General features: G+C 64.2%; 2 protein-coding genes across 10 annotated transcripts; both read right to left on the reverse strand.

Moving 5' to 3' along the window:
• Positions 1-4703: 4703 nt before the first annotated feature.
• Positions 4704-12615, reverse strand: TEDC1 (tubulin epsilon and delta complex 1). Of its 9 annotated transcripts, XM_071099468.1 has the most exons (10): positions 12266-12615; positions 12089-12167; positions 11495-11697; positions 11066-11221; positions 9858-9956; positions 7729-7926; positions 6417-6557; positions 5960-6139; positions 5780-5868; positions 5239-5317 (listed from the first exon to the last, which is right to left on the reverse strand). In XM_071099468.1, exons 1-9 carry the CDS (start codon positions 12404-12406, stop codon positions 5818-5820), a joined length of 1248 nt encoding a protein of 415 aa, XP_070955569.1. In that variant the 5' UTR covers positions 12407-12615; the 3' UTR covers positions 5239-5317; positions 5780-5817. The 9 variants fall into 9 exon arrangements, with proteins under 9 accessions (XP_070955565.1, XP_070955566.1, XP_011753375.2 ...); XM_071099464.1 differs by lacking the exon at positions 5780-5868 and having other exon boundaries at positions 4704-5317; positions 12266-12610; XM_071099465.1 differs by lacking the exon at positions 5780-5868 and having other exon boundaries at positions 4704-5317; positions 7729-7878; positions 12266-12609.
• A 2290-nt stretch (positions 12616-14905) lies between these two features.
• Positions 14906-16485, reverse strand: LOC105489868 (cysteine rich protein 1). Its single transcript, XM_011755071.1, has 5 exons — positions 16386-16485; positions 15431-15525; positions 15303-15360; positions 15180-15225; positions 14906-15032 (listed from the first exon to the last, which is right to left on the reverse strand). The coding sequence occupies exons 1-4, from the start codon at positions 16423-16425 to the stop codon at positions 15185-15187; spliced, it is 234 nt and encodes a 77-aa protein (XP_011753373.1). The 5' UTR covers positions 16426-16485; the 3' UTR covers positions 14906-15032; positions 15180-15184.
• Between the last annotated feature and the right edge of the window lie 1665 nt (positions 16486-18150).

The following is an 18150-nucleotide window of genomic DNA, read 5'->3' on the forward strand; positions in this document are numbered from 1 at the left end:
AAGCGCGCCTTTTTCTGTAGTTCTGATGCTGACGTCTTACCCATTCCTCCGCCCCAACCACCCAGATCCGTGGAGCGGCCCCCACTCTGTGGATCAAAGAACTTTCTTCCTACAAGACAGGACAGTCTTTCCTGCGTCTGCGTGTCACCCTCCCTGATTACAACAAATTCTAGGCTCATTTAAAAAAGACACAGGCCCCAAATTTAGGAGGCTGCAGCCCAAACCCCCTGCAGCCAGCATCCCACGTCTCTGCTGCAGTTTATGGCAAGACCCTGGAGACCTGGTGAGAGCACAGCCCCCGTGTCCTCCTCCCCGGCCCCTCATCCCGGCTGTCAGGTGTGCAGCCCCCACTCCGAGTGTGATCTTCAGCCCCGGCCCGTCCCTCAGCAACACAGGTGATGACTCCTCCGTCCGGAAGCACCGTCTTCACTCGACCACCACGACCCTCCACGTGGCCGCGCCCCCGCTTGCCAGCCATCCCTCCATCCCCTCTGCCCTGCCTGTGCTTCCTATCACTGTGCGGGCCCAGGCTCAGGCCTCAGCCTTAGGCCCCTCACCAGCCCGGGCTCACCGCACCCTGGGGCCCTGCCCTGCCCTCCCACCCGGCTGAGCCCACCCACACCCTGGGTTCTCACATTCCATTCTCCAGCCCCAAATTCCAGGTTCATGCAGCCAACTGCCCACCTGACACCCACTAAGATGCCAAGATTGTTAGCAGGTCAGAGCCAGGCTACCAAGCAGCGGTGCCCACCCCAGCCTGCCCAGCTCTCAAACCACCAACCATGGGCCCAGCCACCACAGCTGTTCACATCACACCCACAACCAAGACGGTGGCCAATCCTGTGCCCCAGTGGGCCAGAATGCACCTCCTCTGAGCCAGAACCTCCCCACCAGCGGATGGGGACGAAGCCTGGGCCCTGCCTACCCTCAGCGTGTGTCCCCCTCGCGGCTGAGCCCCAGCGGGCAGCCATGTCCTCCTCATAGAGGAAAGTAAGTACTTTCCTGTAAGGTGTTTGCTCTTCCCTCCGGGACATGGCCATGGGGCCCCTCAGAATGGCACGTATAAGGCACCACGTGACTCCAGGTAGAATGACTGAGGGACCAGCCCAGCACAGCCAGGAAGGAACAGGCAAGCCAGGCAGCGAGAGGCCGTGCAGGACACCCTCCGACCACTCCGAGGACAGGGACGGCTGCAGAGCCAGTGCGGGCACACAGGCAGGGCCACAGGACAGGGATGGCTGCAGAGCCAGTGCGGGCACACAGGCAGGGCCACAGGACAGGGATGGCTGCAGAGCCAGTGCGGGCACACACGCAGGGCCACAGGACACGGATGGCTGCAGAGCCAGTGCGGGCACACACGCAGGGCCACAGGACACGGATGGCTGCAGAGCCAGTGCGGGCACACACGCAGGGCCACAGGACACGGATGGCTGCAGAGCCAGTGCGGGCACACACGCAGGGCCACAGGACACGGATGGCTGCAGAGCCAGTGCGGGCACACACGCAGGGCCACAGGACACGGATGGCTGCAGAGCCAGTGCGGGCACACACGCAGGGCCACAGGACACGGATGGCTGCAGAGCCAGTGCGGGCACACACGCAGGGCCACAGGACACGGATGGCTGCAGAGCCAGTGCGGGCACACACGCAGGGCCACAGGACACGGATGGCTGCAGAGCCAGTGCGGGCACACATGCAGGGCCACACAGCTGGAGGCTGAGCCCAGGCACAGGACTTCACAGTCGCCAGCCACAACCACGCACAAGAACACGGGGTAGACAAGGGCCGTGTGGACTGAGCTGTCGGGGTCCCCGCGAGATAACAGGAGCCACTCAGAAACACTTCTCTCCTGCCAGGAGTGGCGGCTCACGCCTGTAATCCCAGCACTTTGGGAGGTAGAGGCAGGCAGATCACGTGAGCCCGGGAGTTTGAGACCAGCGTGGGCAGCATGGTGAAACACTGTGTCTACTTTAAACAATGAAAATACAAAAATTAGCTGGGCATGGTGGCACGCACCTGTAGTCCCAGCTACTCAGGAGGCTGAGGTGGGAGGATCACTTGATCCTGGGCGATCAAGGCTGCAGTGAGCTATGATTGTGCCACTGAGTGACAGAACAAGACCCTGTCTCAAAAAAAAAAAAAAAAAAAAAAAAAAGAGGCCAGGCACAGTGGCTCACGCCTGTAATCCCAGCACTTTGGGAGGCCGAGGCGGGCGGATCACTTGAGGTCGGGAGTTCGAGACCAGCCTGGCCAACATGGTGAAACCCCATCTCTACCAAAAATACAAAAATCAGGTGGGCGTTGTGGCGGGCACCTGTAATCCCAGCTACTCGGGAAGCTGAGGCAGGAGAATTGCTTGAACCTGGGAGGCAGAAGTTGCAGTGAGTCCAGATTGTACCTTTGTACTCCAGCCTGGGCGACACGAGCAAGACTCTGTCTTTAAAAAAAAAAAGAAGTTTCTAGTTTTGTTGAGTTTATTGCACTTTCCAGTGAGTGTACTTGGTCTCACGGGCCAGGTAACTTCTGCTGTTTCCCGCGAGGGCATCTTTACGTGTCTTCCTGGGAAGCAAACTGCACTGTCCTTAGACGGACGCTGCCTCATCCAGGGTGCAAGGCCCTGCTGCCCCGGCCAGGCCAGCACTGTGGCCTCCAGGGTGTTCCGTGGGTCTGGGGCAGGTCGCACGGCAGAGGGAAAGGCCTACAGCTGGCCTTACGACAGGAAGGCTATGGGGACAGAAGGGACGGGGGACTTGAGGATAACGGGCTCCTGAAGGCAGGGGAGGGAGGCAGAAGAGTGTCAAAGAAGCAGTGTTGTGAAGACCTCCATGCCTGCTCTGAGCTGGGGGCACACTGCCCTGCTTGCCCATCCAGCTTTAACCCTGTGGACTGGCAACCCCGGACCAACAGAACAATAGGCTGTGACTTCAGGCGACTCAAGCCACTCCACGTGTGGTAACAGCTAGAGCTGAAGGCCAGGGTCCCATCCCTGCCACCATCATGACAAGCAGCACCACAGCAAGCCTGGGTGGGTGTGCGGGGAGCCCTCCCGCGGGCCCTGGCCTCTCAGGCCCTCTCCACCGTCAGCATCACGGGCACACATGCACCTGGGACTTGGACTGCCCTGAATTCACGCATCATATTGAGTGGTGACAACCCCATGACAAGCCTGCTTTTGCGTTCGTAAAACTCAAGTCCCCAAGGCCAGTGAGAGCCCGGTTCTGTGGTAGTTTATTTTATTTATTTATTTTTTTTTTTTTTTTTTTGAGACGGAGTCTCGCTTTGTCGCCCAGGCTGGAGTGCAGTGGCTGGATCTCAGCTCACTGCAAGCTCCGCCTCCCGGGTTCACGCCATTCTCCTGCCTCAGCCTCCCGAGTAGCTGGGACTACAGGCGCCCGCCACCTCGCCCGGCTAATTTTTTGTATTTTTTAGTAGAGACGGGGTTTCACCGTGTTAGCCAGGATGGTCTCGATCTACTGACCTCGTGATCTGCCCGTCTCGGCCTCCCAAAGTGCTGGGATTACAGGCTTGAGCCACCGCGCCCGGCCTCTGTGGTAGTTTATAAAAAGCAGGGCTTCAAGTGGACTTGCTCCCAGCACAAGAAGAGCCCTGTCCGGCAGTCGAGGGTGGCTGAGAGCACTGGGGACCTTCAGAGGCTGCAAGCGGAGGAAGGCTGAGGTCTGAGAGCCTGGAACAGAGCTGGAATCAACAGGTGGAGATGGCAGGAGCCCTTAGGAGGAGCTAGCGGAGGGGCCGGAGGGTGGAGCAGGCCAGGGAGCATTTGCACAAGGCCTGGTGGCCCACAGGAGCCCAGCGGCATGAGAGGATCAGAGAGATGCTCCTGAAAGGGAGGCCTTGTGGGCCATGGCCAGGTCCTGCCGGTGCTCCTGGGGTCCGTGCATGGGAATGGGGAGGCAGGTGGCCTAGGCACGTCCACCCCCCGGACCAAGGAGGCCCAGACAGGCTGAGACTGGAGCTGGCGCCCGAGGTGTGCGCCGCCGCTCAGGCACAGGCCCCAGGCAGACGGGAAAGGTCCAGTGAGAGCATGTTCTGGCAGGGCGAACGGACGTGGCCTTGGGGCAGGGTTGGCAGGAGCCTGGAGGTGGTCCCACAAGCCCGTCTGCCCACCTCAGGTCAGAGTCCGACAGCCCCAGAAGAGAGGGGAGCCCAGCAAGGCAGGCAGGGCTGGAGCCTCATGGCCACCTGTGCCTGCTGGTTGGGGGGTTGGGGGTGCTGTGAGGCTGAGCCTCCTTCCGCCAGGCTGGGGCTCGTCCCCCGGACACAGATGCTTCTTTGTCAGGGCAGAGCTGAGCTTGCTGGGCAGCCTCTGGAACAAAGCCCCTCTGTCCGAGCCGTGCCTCCCCACCCGGAGCACCACCTCCCAGGAAGGAGCAGAGCCCCAGGCTCCCATCCGGCGCACCCACCAGGCACAGCCATGGCTGGAGGGGGGGGTGGCTGTGCTCCCAGCCCAGGGCTGGGCCCACAGTGGAAGCCTGATGAAGGGGGGTAGAGCCAAGGCAATCCCACTCCAGGGAGGCCTGTGCCACCTCCCCATGGGCCTGCCACTCACCGGTCTAGGGAATGCATGTCCTCCAGCACCTGGTCAGCCCTACACTGGCCACCACGGCCCAGGGGCTCCTCCACACTCCCAGCCCCAAACAGGGAAACCTGAAAGGGTGGCAGAGGGAGGGCCGGCAGCCTCGCCCCACAGGAAAGCCACTACAATTTATTTTCGAGTTCCCTCCAGACCACCAGGCCGGGCCTGTCACGACCTCCTCAGGGGATCGGCCATTCCTGTCCCCAGTGCTGCTGGCCACGGGCCCGGGCTCCAGCAAGAGTCAGCCCAGCCCCAGCCCCTGGACTGAGCATGTGATGTGGGCTCTGTATCTGCATCGTCCCTGTGGCCACCTGGCCTTGGAATCTGCTCCTCCAGGACCCAGCCAGGCCGGGCCAGAGCAGGCTTCCCACATGAGGGCCCGTCCACAGGCCCTCAGCGTCCAGGTGGCGGGATCCAGATGAGGCCAGGCAGGGCTCCCGTTAGCCCGGCCAGTTCCTGCCGACACTGTCCCTGTAGTTGACGTAGCACCGCCTCCAGGCAGGCCTCCTGGCTCCTCAGTGTCCTGATCAGCTCAGCTGCCCGCAGGTCCCGGTCGCCTGTTGCCCCATCCTCTCGTCTCACCAGTCGGTGTGGCCCATGGGCCGGGGCTGGGCCACTGTCTTGCTCCCAGCACCGCTGCAGAGCTCCCAGCTCCTTTTCCACAGTCTCCCGAGAGGCCCGCCGCGCGGCACTCCACTCTGGCCCCCGTCCACAGCCTCGAGCCTGCGTGGGAGACAATGGCAGTGGCTCTGTCCCCCCAGGACACTAGCCTCAGGCCCCCTCGGCATCCCCTGGGCTGACTCAGGGATGAGGGCGCCGCAGGCATGCAGGAAACACCCATGCTCTTCAGAGAGGCTTACTGAAGATTTTAAGGGGAAAATCATGCCGGCAATTTATGTTAAAATTCCTCAGAAAAAGAAAAGAGGTGGAGCCAATGCAGCCCTGTGTTCACAGCCATGAGCCTGTGCAGCAGGTAAGAGGGCGGCTCTGTGTTTGGGGTGGAAACCCAGGTGGCCACCAGCAGGTCAGACGGGTCCCAGGCAGGTGTGGAGAAGTGGCCACCACCCTGTGAATGCACGTGTGGCAGAGGCATGGGAGCAGCAGGACCCACACAGCACGGGCTTCCCTCCCTCATGCAAAGAATCAGAGAACAGATCTCCAGCAGGAGGGGCGGGGCCGTCTCGCAGCAGCTGCAGCTCCTCGCCAACTGCCCTCCCGCTCCCTCAGAGTGCGTGCCTGCAAGTGTGTCGCCTGCCATGCTTAATCAGATGCAACTGTAGGATTCAACAAGTCCAAAGCGCCCTCAGGTCTGCGGTTCCCCGAAGGTGGGGCTGGGCCAGTGCCCAGAGCGAGGCTGGCACTCACCTTGGCCTCCCAGGCCACCCGCCTGCGCTCCACAGCCTCCCGCAGCTCCTCCTCCAGGGTCTGCAGCTCCCGCACTACCAGCTCCAACTCGCCATCCCCGCACTCAGGGACCCAGGGCAGGAAGGTGGGCTGTGAAGCTGCAGCAGGTGCCTCCGGGGCACAGGTGCCCAGGACTGTGTCCTACAGAGACCCAAGTGAGACAGCGTGCACCAAGCCAAGGGGACAGAGGGACAGAGGGCGGGTTCCACAGCGGGCTGGATGCCACCATCTCAGCAGCCATGACGTCCAGAGAGGCATAAAGGCCACACTCTAGAAGGCCGTGGAGCTGAGGACGGGAGCAGCGGTGGGCCTCCCCTGAAGGTGAGTGGAAATCCTAGAAAGAGCCTATGCTAGGTCTGTGGCCTCCCTAAAAGCCCCTCTTCCTGTCTGGAGAACAGGAAGATCCCCAGCTCCCCACCTGGGGGCCGCTGCGGGAAGGGATGCCAGGGCTGGGGTGCGTAGGCTTCCTCACCATCCACTGCCAGAAGACGGGCTCTGCGCGCCACCACGCCAGGACAGCCTCCAGGCGCCGGCTCTCATGCTCCAGAGTCCGCAGCAGCTGGAAGGCAAATGGCAGCTGGGCTAGAACCTCACACAGGACCCCGTGGACAGACAGTCGGATGGACAGCTGGACCCAGCGCCAACACCCTGCCCCTGCAGCCCTCCCCTGCCTGCACCCAGGTTCTCTGGCCAGAGTGATGAGCAAGGCACCCTGGTGCGGGGCACACGCCACAGCCCACCTGTGCTTTCTGCAGCACAGGGCAGCCCCCATCCAATGCATGGCCAGGCCCTGCCCTCTGAGGACACACGCTGTCCCCCACACCAGCCCCGCTGCCAGTCCAACAGGTGCCTCTCAAGCCTAGACCTCTGCCCCACAGCCCTCACCGAATGGGGGCTGTATCCGGGGACTGCAGGAGGACAGGGAGGCGCCAAACTAAGGAGCAAGCCAGGCTCTGGGGCAGGGAAAACCCATGCCCTGTAACTTCAGGGACTCCCCTAAGTCTGCCTGGTGACCCAGGTGGCAGAAAAGGCAGAGCTGAGCAACACCTGACATTCCCAAGTGAAGGGTCAGGCAGGGCCAGGAGACCCCGCCCTGCCTGCCCCATGGCCCTGCACAAAGGTACCTGCCCACAGTGTGCCCACAGACAGGCGGCTGGACATAGCAGCTGCTCTGCCCACACACAGAAGGCCTCCCAGGTTCACTCATGGGCTATCTGTACCAGTGACCTCAGGCCCTGGGGCAGGGGACCCCTGCTGGGGACAGGCCCTCTACCCCTGAATCCTGCCCCACTCCACCCCTGCTTCCCCCGGGAACCCAGCGTGTGGAGCAGGCTGCAGGAGCCTGGGCCTCCAGCAGTGGGCTGGGGGGCAGATAGGGACGGCCCTGAACACCAGGCCCAACCCAGCCCACCTGGGGCGGAGCAGAGCAGAGGCAGGCAGGCCCATGGTCACAGAATATGAGGACAGGCAAGTCTGTGGGCGGCGTGGGAGCTGGAAAAGGCTGGTGCCAGGGGCTGCAGCCCACCTGCCCACCCAGGCAGGCCACGAGAAGAGCAAAGACCTCTACCTTGGGGACAGTCACTTAAACATACCTAACAGAAGGCAATCACCGCAGTTCCCAAGAAGGGCCAGGGGCGGGAGCAGGCAGGAGAGGAGGGGCAAACACGCCCCCTCCCACCCACCCCCGAGTCCTGTGGTCTCCACTGCCCTGCCAGCCTCCTTCCACTTACCACCCTAAGAGGGGAGAGGAGGCTGCAGGCTGAGGCCCCACCAGGATCCAAGGGAGCTGCCCAGTCACCCGGCAACAGGCGTGGTACCAGCCACAGATCATTCCAGAAGGTTCTGGGACCCATCCCAGGAGTGCAGGAGAAGTGCAGGCCCTTTGGGTAGGCCAGGTCCAGGTTTTGGGCGGCTCCCGCTCCAGAAACCTTGGAAGGAAGCTGGGCATGGTCCCAGTCCCCCTGGCCAGTGCCACATGCAGCCTCCGGGAGAGGGCGGGGCCTCACTTCCAGGCCCCCCAGCCCACCACAGAGAGTGGTCCCACAGAGGCACCGGGCAGGAGCAGGCTGGGGCCAGGGCAGCCTCTGCTCCTTCCCAACCCAGGGGTCCCAGGGGCCAGAAGCCTGGGCTTCGCTGAGCCGCCTCTACAAGACAGGTAGGGCAAGGGCAGACCAGGACGCCCCGATGCTGCCTCAGCACCACCAACGCCAGTGCAGGCCGACTGGGTGGGCGCCAGCCCGGCTTCAGCCAGGGACACAGGCCCAGCTGGTACCAGTGGCCAGGCAGGCATCAGGGGCTGGGCCCTGTGAGCCCACAAGTGAGGCATGCAATCCCGCAGACTAGGGCTGCAGAGCTGGAACCCACGGGCCCTTGCCACGAACAGGAAGCCCCAGCAGACACAAGACTAGGGGCCAGGAGCCAGGCCATCCGCCTCTGACCCCTGGGTCCCCCTGGGCAGGCCTGGGATGAGGTACAGGGGTCAAGTCTCTGGGGTTGGAGAGGAAAGAGGCAGAGAAGGGGGACTGGGCCTGGAAGAAGAGATCGCACCAGCGCTGAGCCTCTGCCCTCCTGCCCGGCCATATGCATCTGGAGCAGCAGGGCAGCGTCAGCCCATCACTCAGGACAGCACAGAGCCCAGCCTAAGTGCATGGCTCACGCCTATAATCCCAGCACTCTGGGAGGTCGAGGCAGGTGGATCACCACAGGTCAGCAGTTCGAGATCAGCCTGGCCAATGTGGCAAAACCCCGTCTCTACTAAAAATACAAAAAAACTAGCCAGATGTGGTGGCAGGTGCCTGTAGTCCCAGCTACTCAGAAGGTTGAGATAGGAAAATCGCTTAAACCCAGGAGACAGAGGTTGCAGTGAGCCGAGACTGTGCCACTGTGTCTAGGTGACAGAGCAAGACTCTGTCTCAAATAAATAAAATAAATAAAAAGAGTGGCAGCCAGCCCTGCTCTTTCTCCTAAAAATAAACCAGACAAGAGAAAGAAGTCAGTGATGATGGGCGGGCAGACCCCCAGAAAGAAAGATGGGGATGGAAAGCCAGCAGCAGGGTGAGAGGAAGCGGCCATCCCTGGCGAAGATGCCTGGGGCTAGGTCAACCCTGACATTTTGGTTAGTGCTCCAGTAGCCCGTCACAGCAGGATGCTGTCTGCCCAAGGTCACATGGCCACCTGGGGTTCAGAGCCAGGCTTTCCTCCAGGTCTGTGCTATCCAAGGCCCAGGATCTGCCCGGGACCACAGAGACCCCGTCACCTGGGGCAGGCCTGCCTAGAAAGTGCTGTGCCCCCTGGGTGGTCCCAGTGTAGCAAGCAGAACGGGGCCTGCGAGTCTCCAGGGCCTATGCAGCTGGCTCCAGCTTGGCAGGCTCCGCCCAGCACACCCCATGTGGGCCTGGCCTTGGGCTCTGAAGGGTAGTTGTCCCCTCCCAGTCAGCCCTGTGCTGTGTGGGCTAGCCCCCCCACACCCCTAGGTGCCCCCTGACACACCAGGTGAGACCTGCTTGAGACGCCAACACCACCAGCTCACACCTGAGGTCCGTGTTCCTTTATCCCAACAGCCTGCCCTCAGCCAGCTGCCAGTGCAACCCAGGCTCCTGCATCCCGGGCCCCCGCCCACACCACATCTCGATTTGTGGAAGGGAAGAATTAGTGGCCCATGAGGCTAGGAGAGGCCCAGAGAATCTGTCAGTCACACAGTCTGACAATAACCAGTGGCGGACATGCAGAGACACCCACCTCGGGAGGCCCAAGAGCTGCCACGCCCCCCCACAGGCCGCTCCCATCTTGGGCGGTGCCCCCACTGCCGCTCCCCACCGCCCACCCAAGCCCATTCTGGAAGCAACTTGCCGGCCCTCACCTTCTGGCCTCCCTCTGGGTCCCTGAGCATCTCCGCTTCAGTGACAGACAGATGGCCAAGGTTCTGGTCGCTGTGGCAGCCGCGTGTGTACAGGTGAATCTGAAATAGGCAGTGCAGACCCCAGGCTGAGTGGGAGTCAAGCACCTCCCCCAACACTGAGTCTTCACCACTCCAGGGAGGTCGGCCGTCAGAGCCCACCTCACAGATAACGAGAGAGGGCTCGGAGAAAGCCACTCCTTGCCTGAGGTTGGCAGGGCTGGGCTGGGTGCAGAACAACCATCAGCACCGCTGGGGCCTGCTGAATGGGGGCGCCAGGCAATCTCACTGATGGCCTCCCCACCCCGCCCAGCTCCCAGGCAGGAGCAAGATTGGAGTGGGGTGCCCTGGCTTCCCCAGCAGCGTCAGGGGAACAGCCTCTGGACACGCACAGCAGTTCAGCCAGACTCACAGTGTAAACATGAATGATTGCTTGGATCTAGGGGAATGCGGAGGGCTCCCCAGCAAAGGGAAGCTGGAAGGTGACACAGAGAGTCACAGGTAGGAACGTAAGCGGAGCAGCTGGTGTCAAGGCTAAGCCTGATGGGGTGAGAGATCCCTGGAAAGGCCAGCTGAGCAACAGACCCTCTGCAAGGGTGGGAATGGGGGGTCTCCAAGGGGCCCCACACTGGTGGGAGCCACAGACCCACCTGTCAGCCCTGGCCGCACAGTGGACATGCTGCTGGGTACCTGTGCCCCTGAGCCAGCCCCTACCACCTTCAGGGACCCACAGGAGCTGCCCACCCCACAAGTCAGCCCCCACTAGGATGTGGTGGGACCAGGGGCTGTCCTCCTCCCCTCCAGTGCCCAGGAAGCAGTGGCTTTCATGGCACAGAGCCCATCCCACTGTTTAGCAACACAGAGCTGGAAGGCCACTGGTGACTTTTGGGAACAAGAAGACAAATTCTGTGAGCTCTCTGACACCAGTTTCTGCCCACCACTGCCCACCCCACTGGGTTCCCTGCCCAACCCTGCCCACCCCATCCTACCCTGGACCCCTGCAAGGACCACCTGGAACCACGGGATCAGGCTCTGGGTAAGCCCAGGGCAGGAAGGCCCACATCCAGTCAAAAGCCTGTGCCGGGCCTCATAGGATAGGCTGTAGGGACTGGCAGCTAGTGGCTTGCAGCACGGGACGCAGCCCCTGGGTGGAAGCCCTGTGCCAGCTCTACCTTGCTCAGGAGGGCGCACTGCTCCTGCTGACTGGACACCAGCTGGCGCCACCGGAACCGCAGCTTTCCCATCAACCACTGCATATGGCGGACATCCACAGGACCCTCTGCTTCCATGTGGGGTGCAGGTGGGCCAAGGCTGGCCAGGGCCTCACACTGGAGAGGAGTATAAGGGTCAGGCCCTGCTCCCACCCCACCCTACCCCCAAGGAAAGACCAGGATGGAGATGGGAGTGGAGGCACAGCCAAGAACAATGGGTGCTCCTTGCACAGGGAATCTCCGTGCTTTCAGCCGGGCAGCTGGGTAACCCCTCATAGAACTGCCCGGAGGGGCAAAGCAGACACAGAGAGGACTGTCCCAGGCCTGCCCTTGCTCTGACCCCAGGAGTTGAGACCAGAGCTGGCTTGGCTTACTCTCACCCACACGGACCTGGCACACAGTCATCTCGTCACCCAGAGGCACTCGGGTCTGGGCCAGCATCTGCTCAAGCACAGGTCCTCGGGCCAAGAGCCAGGACAGAGCCAGCAGCAGCTCCCGGCTGCCCTTCGAGCCATCCTCAGGTAGTTGTGCCAGTGCCAGCCTCGGGTAGCCCTGGGAGCACAGTGCTGACTTCACCAAGCGGGCTTGGACCTCTAGGACAGAAGAGCACCACCTTAGGGGGACCACCTGCCTGAAGGTGACACCACCTGGATCCCTCCAGAGATCCCCACAGGTCACTCGAGTAGAAGCTCAAGACCTAGTTCAGAAGAGATGATGGTGGGAAAGCTGGAACTCAGACCAAGGTGAGGAGACCAGAGCTCAACAGGGACGTCCCCAAAGCTTTGTACGAGTAGAAGCCGGTGCTACCCAAGGGAGTGGAGCTAGGGCCCGTCAGGGGGCGCGGCTTACTGGGGAAGCTGGAGCTTTGAGCGGCAGGCGGGGTCAGTGTTATCGGGTTGGGTGGGGGCTAGAGCCCGTCGGGGCGGGACTTACTGGGGAAGGCGGGGCTTTACCGGAGCAGGCGGGGCCAGGAGCGGGGCTTACCCAGGGCGATCGAGGCCAAGGCGTTGCCCGCAGGGAGTGGGGAGAGCACGCGGAAGAGCAGCTGCCAGAGCGCGGAGGTCTGCGAAAATAAAAAGCGGGCGGTCAGCGGAGCCGGCTCAACTCCCTGCGAGGGCCCGGGACCCCACCCGGCCCGGCTGCCCTCCGCGCGAGCGTCACCGCTTCCGGACGGTCGAACTTGGCGCGGCGGAAGATCTCGGGGCTGGGTCCCGAGGGCAGCGACCGACTCAAAGCGGCGATGGCCTCAGGGAGGGACCCGGCCCGGGCCCCAGCCGCAGGGTCCACCCGCCGCCTCCGCATGCAGCCAGCACCAGCGTCTTTCGGCCTCCTGCAGCCGCCGCGGCCCGGGACCTGCGTCCAATCATCGCACGGGCCGGGTCTACTGCCGCGGCTGGGACTTCCACCCAATCACCGCGCCGGCTGGGACCTGAGTCCAATCACGGCACGGGCTTGGTCCAGCGCCCAATCACCGCGCCGGCTGGGACCTGCGCCCAATCACCGCGCTGGCCGGACATGCATCCACTCACTGCGTCGGCAGGGCCCGCCTTCGTGGCCAAGCCCAATGAACGGTTCCCCTGGAGTTTGAGTGTAGTCTATTCTGTTTCGTGCGGACCCACTTCCGGGCTCCTGGCAGGGCAGTCGATATGGAGAACTCCACGGAGTCCGCCCTTGCCGGCTCAATCGTCACGACACCCGACACCCCGCCTCGCTCAGGCCCCACCCATCAGCGCCTCACGCCCCTGGCAACCTAGCAACCGCCGGGCGGGAGCGCGCAGACTCCGGAAGGCGCCCCGTGGGGCTGCGCACGCAGCCGGAGCTGACGAGCCCCGCCCCATCGCGCCGCCTTCCCGGCCGGGCCGCCAGGAGGCGCCCAGAGCCCGCCGCGCCGCACAGTGAAGATCCCAGCGCGGCCGGCCCCTGGCTTCTTGTGCGAGGTCCCGGGCAGCTCCCGGGTCCCGAACGCGCGGCCCGAGCCCGCGGCCGCCTCCTCCAGTGCTCCCGGTCCTCGCCCGCCCGCGGCAGCGCTTCTCTCTGCCGCCGCCACGGAGCAGCCCCGGAGGAAGCCGACGCACGGAAGCAACTGCTCCCCGGTCGCCGCTGAGCCGGGCCCGCGTGCACGGGCGGCCCCAAAAGGCGCGGGCTGGGAAGAACGCGGGGCTATCTGCGGGGATAGAAGGTCGGGCTGGTTCCTGGCCAGCGGCGCCTCCGGGCATTCGTGAAGACCCCGGGTCGCGCGTCACCGGGGCTGTTCCCGCGATGCACCTGCACCTCTCGGGGCTGCGAGGACGGCGGCGAAGGCGCGGGGGAGGGAAACTCAGTCCTCCCTGGACCCCCAACCCTGGCTGGCCGCGCCCACGCGAGGCGCAGCCGGAGAGGTCCCGGCCGCACCTCCCTCCCCGGCTTCTTTCGCCCCCGACCTCCTCCTCCAGGCAGCCCTCCCGGCCCCGCCTCGGGGCCCCCACCCGAGCAAGCCCCTCCTCTCCCTCCCCGCCCAACCCCGTCCTTCCCCGCCCGCAGCCTCCTTCCCTCCGGCGCACCGCGACCTCCTTCATGGCGCCAGTAGGAAGGCTACGCTCCTCACCCCGCCCACGCGGGTTCCTTGAAGCTAAGGGGCCTCCTCCTCGGAGCACCTACTGCACCTGCCAAGCTACAGGGCGGCGGGAGCCAGGGGGATGGGAGCAGGGGGTGGGGAACCGCGGCGCCACAGGAACTTGGCAGGAAGCGTGGGGGAGATGGCGGAGCACCTCTGCGGCCTTGTTCAGCGCTCTCCCAGCCCCCGAGCTTGCGGATTTTTCTCTGCACCAGGTGTCGCTGAGTCTCAAAGATCTCAGTTCCCTCAGCTCCACCCACCACCGTCCAACCAGAAACCAGCCTCACCTCAGCACCCCCAGCGCCCTCCCCTCCCCTGCCCCCATCCCATCAAAAGTGCTGTGGCTCCCAGCTCTTGGAATTCCAGGAATCCCCCAATCACCCCCACACACCCCACCCTGCGGGCCGCCCTAGACTGCCCCCACAGCACCTGTCAGCTGAGCCTGCAGCACACCCACCACAGCCCTAAGTCAGTGCGTATCTGGAGGGATGGCCTTCTACCAAGGCCGGAATCTAAGTGGCCAGTGTGGGGAAGGGGGTCTCTGAAGGTGGCCAGTCAGCAGCGGCTGGCTGAGGTTAGCAAGGGTTTCCAGAAGGCCCCCCAGCCGCTGTGCACGGCCAGTACTCAAGTTCCCCACTGGACGCCAGGCCACTGGGTAAGTCCCTGGGCTCAGGGTAGATGGCAGATGAGGATGCACATGGGGCAGTGGTGCCTCATCAGGCCCCTGCAGAAGCTGGGCCTGGCCTGGAGGAGTGAGGAATGAGGACAGGGTTGGGGGGGTGGAAAGGAGGAAGGCCAGGAGTCCCCACGACTCCCCCAGTACCTCTCAGAAAGGGAGCCAGTATGAGCTGATTCACCCGCTGACCGGAGGCCAGTCCCACCCGCCTCCAGGCCTCTCAGCCTGCTGAGCCTTTGGCTGGGGTCCTGCAGAGCCGCTCTCCCCACTCCCATAAGGCCAGGAGGGCTCGGGGCACTTCTGAGGGTCTGGGAGTTGCAGAGGTGAACTCAGAGTGCCAGGGCTGGGTGCGGGCTGTCTAGGGTGGCCTGGACTCACCCTGCACAGGGAGCCCTGGCCTATGAGACCCTGGAACAGCCCCCTGGCGAGGGCAATAGGCAGCAGAAGGGCAGGCGCCGGTGACAGCCTGCAGCCAGAGCCCCGCTGCAGCTCCCTTGGCATGCCCCAGCACACACGTGCACGCACACACAGGTTTTCCAAGTGTTACGGTTTATTGAGGGCATTAGGGGTTACAAGGGAGCTCTGGGCATCTGGGGGCAAGTCCTGGCATTTGCCTGGACAGTGGCCCAGCAAGCAGCCAAGGATGGGGTCTCCACCACCTGTGCAAAGAGAGACAGGCACAAACGTGAGTACAGCGTCCACGGCCTCCCTTTGGGCCCCACGAGTGGTCAGGTCTCCCTGGGAGGGGGCATCCCCATCCTGAGGGTGGAACCAGGGGGCAGGATAGGGGGTGGGGTCCTACCTACCAGGTTTACTTGAAAGTGTGGCTCTCGGCTCCACCCCGCCCAAAGCCTGCAGAGAAGGTGGAAAAAGTCAACAGGTTGGGGTGGAGGAGGCAGTGGGGTGGGGCGGGGACGAAGGGAGCATACCTTTAGGCCCAAACATGGCTGCATAGCAGGGGTGGTTGCAGTAGGGTTTGCCTTCGTGCTGCAAGGAGAAGGGCCGTGAGAGGGTGCCATCACCCCTGGCCCCTGCCACCAGGGTAGGTCCCACCTACCTCAGCGTGGCCCCCAGAGGTCAGCGTCTTCCCACATTTCTCGCACTTCAGGCAAGGCCGATGCCAGTCCTTGCCCAGAGAGGTCACCCTCTCGGCTGCAGAGGCACAGACAGGCCCCGGTGAGACGCTGCAGGACGCGGTGCCCGCCCACCACTGGCGTACCCGCCTCTTGCAGCCAGCTCTGCCTAAGGTCCTGTGCACTTGGGCTGTATCCGCCCAGCCTGGCAGCCCACCCTAAGGTCTCAGCACCGCCATGAGGGGGACATCTCCAATCTCCAGAGCCAATACAACCAAACAAAGCGCGGGGTCGCTGGTCCCCGGGGCACTTGCGGGTGCGGCCTGGAGTCTTGCTCCTGAGGGCTGGGTGGGGCTGGAGGGCGGGGCCGAGGGTCAGGGGTTGCGGCTTAGGTCAGCAGGGCCTGGGCCTGGCTGCTGGCTTTCAGCCCCGGGCCTCTGCGGTGGCAAGGGTGGAGCCTGCGAGAGCCCTTCTTGGCGGGGACAGGGGTGACTTCCCACTTCCTCCCTCCCCTGGGGGCGTGCGCGCGCGGGGCAGGAAGGAGAGTGCCCGGGATCGCGCCCCGGGCGTCGGTTTCCGCGTCTGTTTCTACTTAGCGCTGAGAGGCGCGGCCCAGCCCTGCGTTCCTTCGAGCCCTGCGGGTCCCCCACCCAGGGCGCGTCCGAGAAGAGCCGGAAGAGACCGTAGGACCCAGAGACGGGGAGGCTCTGAGTCAGAGATAGCCCGCCGAGCGCAGCAAGACCGCGAACAGGCAGAGATCGCCAGAGCCCTCGGACGCAGGGGTCCCCACCCTCATCCCGGGGCAGGCGGCGGGCCAGGCTGAGGCGTGTGCCCCCGGGCGGCGCCCAGGGGACCCAGCGCCCTCGGTCCTCCTGAGAGGCCCCCAGCCCCGTCGCCCACTCAGCGGCTGCTCCTCGCGGGGCCGGTGGGCGCGCTCACCGAAGTACACCTCCTTGTTGCACTTGGGGCACTTGGGCATGGCGGCTCCGGGTCCAGTGCAGGCGGCAGCGGCTGGGGCGCACGGGCTGCAGGCGCGGGACTGGGAGGGTCCGGCCCGGTCCGTGCCTTTGAGGGACCCCGGGACCCCGCCCCTTGGAGACCCCGCCCCTCGCGCCCCGCCCCCTGAACCCAGGACTTGGACCCTGGGGACCTCGAATCTAGGCCCAGGGCCCGAGAAAGATCATCTAGTCCACCCCCGCCTTCAGGCAGGACCCAGACCTGACTGAGGACGGAGCGCGGGGGGCAGGGGGCCATGGGGACTTCCTGAGGGAGTGCAGCTCCTTAGGCGAGTTCAAACCTCGCCCCTAACCCAGCGCTGTGATGTCTCCCGGGTCCAGGATCCCGGACAAAAGGCTCCCCCGCAGCAGGAAGCGCCGCTCCCATCCCCAGCCCTACCCCGCCGGCACCCGCCGGATCCCCATATCTGTCCGGGCCAGGACTGGAGCAAACACCACTAAAATGCAAAAAGATGCAAAGCGGCCCGCGCACTGATCCTGCCCTCCCCAGGACGGAGGGCGGGTGACAGTTGCCGGAGAGCCCCCGCTGTTGCCCCCCACCGAGGAACCCACTCTGGCCTTCCATCTCACGCAGGATTAGGAGGCCGCCCCTCTCAGTCCCCTCACTCCCAAGGGACGTCCCCGCCTCTGCTAGCTCCGCTGACCTCCGCTGCTCTGGAAGGTCCGTCGGACCGCAGCGGAAACTCCCAGCGAGGGGAGCTGTAGCTTGAGGACCGATCGGCTGCGGGGGCTGGGGTTCCGGCCGGCAAAGGAAAGTTCAGCCACCCCCAGGCCGGCTCGGAGATGCTCAGGCCGGGCGTAGGGAGGGGCCATTATCTCTGCGGGAAGCGCCCAGGGAGGCCAAAGCGGTCCAAGTCCGCTGCTCAGTTGAGGCGGAGGATGGCCCCGGTGCCAGGCGGAGGCTGTCCCGCCTCACCTGCCCCCGAGATTCAGGAGGGCCGAGGGGCTGCGCTGTCCTCGGGCTTTGGGGTCAGCCCTCCAGCTGACCGGCCAGCCTCAGGAAGGGGGCCCGGGTCACTGTCAGCCCCCTTTCCTCTCGCTGGGCAGGGGAGCCCTCTGCCTGCAGGCCCTTCACCTCCGTGCTGCGTGAGGCCTGTGCCCAAGCTGCCACAGCACAAGGGCCGTCCTGCCCTTCCTCCCCACCCACCATCCCTCCTGTCAGCCATGTTAACCAGCGTCCTTATCTGCCCTCGATCTCCACTGGGCCTGTGCCGGCCCTGTCCCTGCCAGGGGTGCTGTAGACCATGGTCCCAGGCCCCAGGAGCTGCTGGCCTACCCCTGAAGGGCACTTAGCCCTAACTGCATCTGTGATCCCAACCTCAACTTCCCTGAGGCCCACCGCCCCACTGTCAGCACCTCGAGGCCTGCACTGAGAGGAAGAGAAACCACCTGCCCTGCCGTGTTCGCCACCAGGCCCCCAGCTTGGGGAGAGGGCAGGGGCAGCAGGGCTCTAGGACAGCCAAGGCCAGACGGCACGGAGGCCACACTTCAGAGAGCCCCACACCAGCACACCCAGCCCAAGGGCACATCCTGCTTGCCCTCTTCCTGGCGCCCCTAAGGCCACAGTTCTGTCCCTGACTGGGCTAAGTCCTGGGGTCTGATAGGACATTCTACAGGGGCCCATCGGAGCCCTCCCCATCCCCTGTTCTGAGACCCCTCAGAGGTAAGGTTTCCAGAGCAGGGGTGCA

The sequence above is a fragment of the Macaca nemestrina genome, chromosome 7 (genome assembly GCF_043159975.1).
Source record: "Macaca nemestrina isolate mMacNem1 chromosome 7, mMacNem.hap1, whole genome shotgun sequence".
NCBI classification, from domain to species: domain Eukaryota; kingdom Metazoa; phylum Chordata; class Mammalia; order Primates; family Cercopithecidae; genus Macaca; species Macaca nemestrina.